This window comes from Triticum aestivum, chromosome 5D (genome assembly GCF_018294505.1).
Source record: "Triticum aestivum cultivar Chinese Spring chromosome 5D, IWGSC CS RefSeq v2.1, whole genome shotgun sequence".
Classification (NCBI taxonomy): Eukaryota; Viridiplantae; Streptophyta; class Magnoliopsida; order Poales; family Poaceae; genus Triticum; species Triticum aestivum.
Window position 1 is genome coordinate 304892161 of NC_057808.1, and position 2906 is coordinate 304895066.

Sequence of the window (2906 nt, forward strand, 5' to 3'; positions counted from 1 at the left end):
CCTCCCTCCCTGCTGGCACCAACCGGCACACAGCAAACGCATGACCAGTATTTCTGTTGTGAAAAACCCACGTCCAGGCTGTATGCATTGCCCTTTGGAAACCGAAACTGAAACCGGTTGAGAGGCTGGGGCCAGCTCAATGCAATGCAATCATAAGGAACACACCACCGCGCAATTCTCGCAGCGTTCGCCGCCACGTAAAGCTGCTGACAAATGTTTAAGTAGAATTCCCAACGCTGATCTTTGATAAATCATCTCATGCATGAAGAAACAAGCTAAGCCATGCACGCAAGAAGAAATGAATCAAGAGGCGCCCAGCACACGGTACGGACGTACGTGCCCTTTCCACTTGCTTAGCGCGGGGGAGAAACGTTACTGCTAACAATGGCCGGTTTCCGGCTCACGGCTTAGCTTTATCCCCTGCCTTTACAAGCCCCTATTTGTTTCTGAAGTCGGTTGAGGTCGACCGGAGGGATTCAGCGAAAGGTAGTACAGTGCATGGAGGTACAGCGAGGGGCAAAGTATCTTGGGAAGCTTCTGGCGGGCATCAGAAAAATACGGAGGCGGGCAGGCGGCCGGCCGGCTCGCCGCTAGCTGTGCAACAAAACAAAGCAAACAGATTCCGGAAAGCAGGCAGCTTGCTAAAGCTTATTAGCTAGGTGGAGTACCGCCTTGCCACAAAGCCACCCAACAACTGCCTGCCAAGGGCCTATATATACAGCCAACAACAGCCATCTTGTGCACATCAAGTCTCCAACCATCTCACCTCTAGCTAGCTTTGGCGAAGTTGTGCTGTCAGGGCGACTGTGTGACCAACTGATTCAGGAAGAGAACAGAGTCTGGTTCGGCCGGTCCTTGGGTGTTTTCTTGACTCTGTATCTTGCTGCTTTCGTCGAGAGGACAAATTGGATTGAGAGGATGGGTGTGGGCGGCACTCTGGACTACTTGTCGGAGCTTCTCGGCGGCGGCGGCCGGCGCCGGAGCTACAAGCAGAAGAGGAAGCAGTTCCAGACGGTCGAGCTCAAGGTCAGGATGGACTGCGACGGCTGCGAGCTCAAAGTCAGGAACGCCCTCTCCAGCATGAAAGGTATGCATACACATATCCTACCTTTCAACAACTCAAAGAATCACGGAATGATGATGTCCTTTCAAAAGAATTATGCATGGCCAAGAAAAATGCTGGAAAACTGAGAGGCATTCTGTTGTATTTTGCAGGGGTGCAGTCGGTGGAGATCAACCGGAAGCAGTACAAGGTGACGGTGCAGGGGTTCGTGGAGCCGCACAAGGTGGTGAAGCGGGTGCAGACAACCGGGAAGAAGGCCGAGATCTGGCCATACATCCCCTACAACCTCGTGGCGCACCCCTACGCCGCCCAGACCTACGACAAGAAGGCGCCCCCGGGCTACGTGCGCAAGGTGGACGCCGTCATGCCCGTCGCCAGCTACGGCGGCCCCGGCGCCGGCGCGCAGGAGGAGCGCCTCACCACCATGTTCAGCGACGACAACCCCAACGCCTGCTCCGTCATGTGAGAACCTCCGTGAAGCAAGAGACATCGATCGAGCGCGAGGTCATGTGTTCTTGGTGGCGGTGACATGTATGTATGTGGCTCCGGACAGAGTGTATGGCATGCGTGTGTTGTTTAGATTGTAAATTAGTAAAAAGGAGAGAAAAGAGCGTATATATGGGAATAGTCTTTGTTTTTCAGGTTTCTGTCTGCTGCATGTGTGCTGGAATCTTAATCTTTATCGATCTTTTGCAGTGTTAGATCTTTCTTTTCAGGGATCGCACAGTTAGATTGTTGATTTTGAACACGGTATAGTCGAAGACGCTCACATACACGCATAATTATTAGATCGTTGATTACTTACTGTAACCTAGCAGAACTTTAACCATCGCAATTTTACCAGATCATAATTTTCAATCAACCATTTAAAACGAAAGACTGCTTTGAAGATAATTAGTACCAGAAACAACTAAAGGATGGATTTGCGCCGAAACTAAACATAACTCGTAAGCTTCCCTATGACTATGATTGGAGTTGTCTGAATGTACCTTTTTAGTGCGCCGATGCATGCGCGTCAACGTCGCGGGATTTTGAGCAGGTGCTTTTCTTACTTCTATACTCCCTTTATTGAAAGAATTTTGGTGCCTACAATAGCTTTTGATCCACAAAGCAAATGTCATATCAGAAACTTCCATGGATATTTAAAGCACAACAAAACTATTGTTTTCGTAAGTGAAGAAGTGGTACTCCTTCCGGTCTTGAAGGGTATGTTTGGTTACCTGCATGGATTTTGGCACTTTGCATATGTGGCCCGACTCAGGTAGTCTGAGTGAAAACAGATAAAAAACCATGTTCTATACATAGTTTGTTTGCCTGCATCCTCTCCAGCCTAATTGAGCAGAACGCACCCATGGTGTTTGGTTGCAAGACTGTTCTAAGATAATGCAAAGCGTTACTATTTCCCCCGCAAAAAAGCATTGCTATTTCCCCCGCAAAAAAGCATTGCTATTTGGCTATATGCAAGACATGTGGTTTGATAACCTCATTATTGGAGTGGTGAGGTTATCAGCACACACATAGAGACACAACATAGACAAGCGTAGCATAAACCAGAGTCTTAAACACATAGGGATAAGCGATTAAATCGAGAAACAGTTGTGACAAAGTCTTACACTACTAAACATCCAACACAAAAGTCTTAAACTGGTGCGGTGATAACTTCCTAAATATCCATGGCAAATGCCTCCTCGTGCCTCTTGCACTTGGTCACCACCTCAACACCGTCATCATTGAAGACAATCACCTTCAAGGTGTTGGGAGTCGCCAGCTTGAAGGCGATGAGGTACCTGATCTTAATCTAGTGAGCAACGACGAAGGGGGCATAACCCTTATTAAGGGTGAG

The 2906-nt window shown here is 48.6% G+C and overlaps 1 protein-coding gene across 1 annotated transcript; it reads left to right on the forward strand.

Moving 5' to 3' along the window:
* The first annotated feature begins 299 nt into the window (after positions 1-299).
* LOC123124731 (heavy metal-associated isoprenylated plant protein 23) lies at positions 300-1704 on the forward strand. Its single transcript, XM_044545298.1, has 2 exons — positions 300-1087; positions 1216-1704. The coding sequence occupies exons 1-2, from the start codon at positions 919-921 to the stop codon at positions 1527-1529; spliced, it is 483 nt and encodes a 160-aa protein (XP_044401233.1). The 5' UTR covers positions 300-918; the 3' UTR covers positions 1530-1704.
* Positions 1705-2906: the final 1202 nt, after the last annotated feature.

Bases quoted from the DNA above. Each gene is read 5' to 3' on its own strand.
- LOC123124731 (XM_044545298.1), top strand. From the start codon at position 919: ATGGGTGTGGGCGGCACTCTGGACTACTTGTCGGAGCTTCTCGGCGGC. The intron at 1,088-1,215 runs GTATGCATACAC...TGTATTTTGCAG, and splicing joins CGCCCTCTCCAGCATGAAAG to GGGTGCAGTCGGTGGAGATC.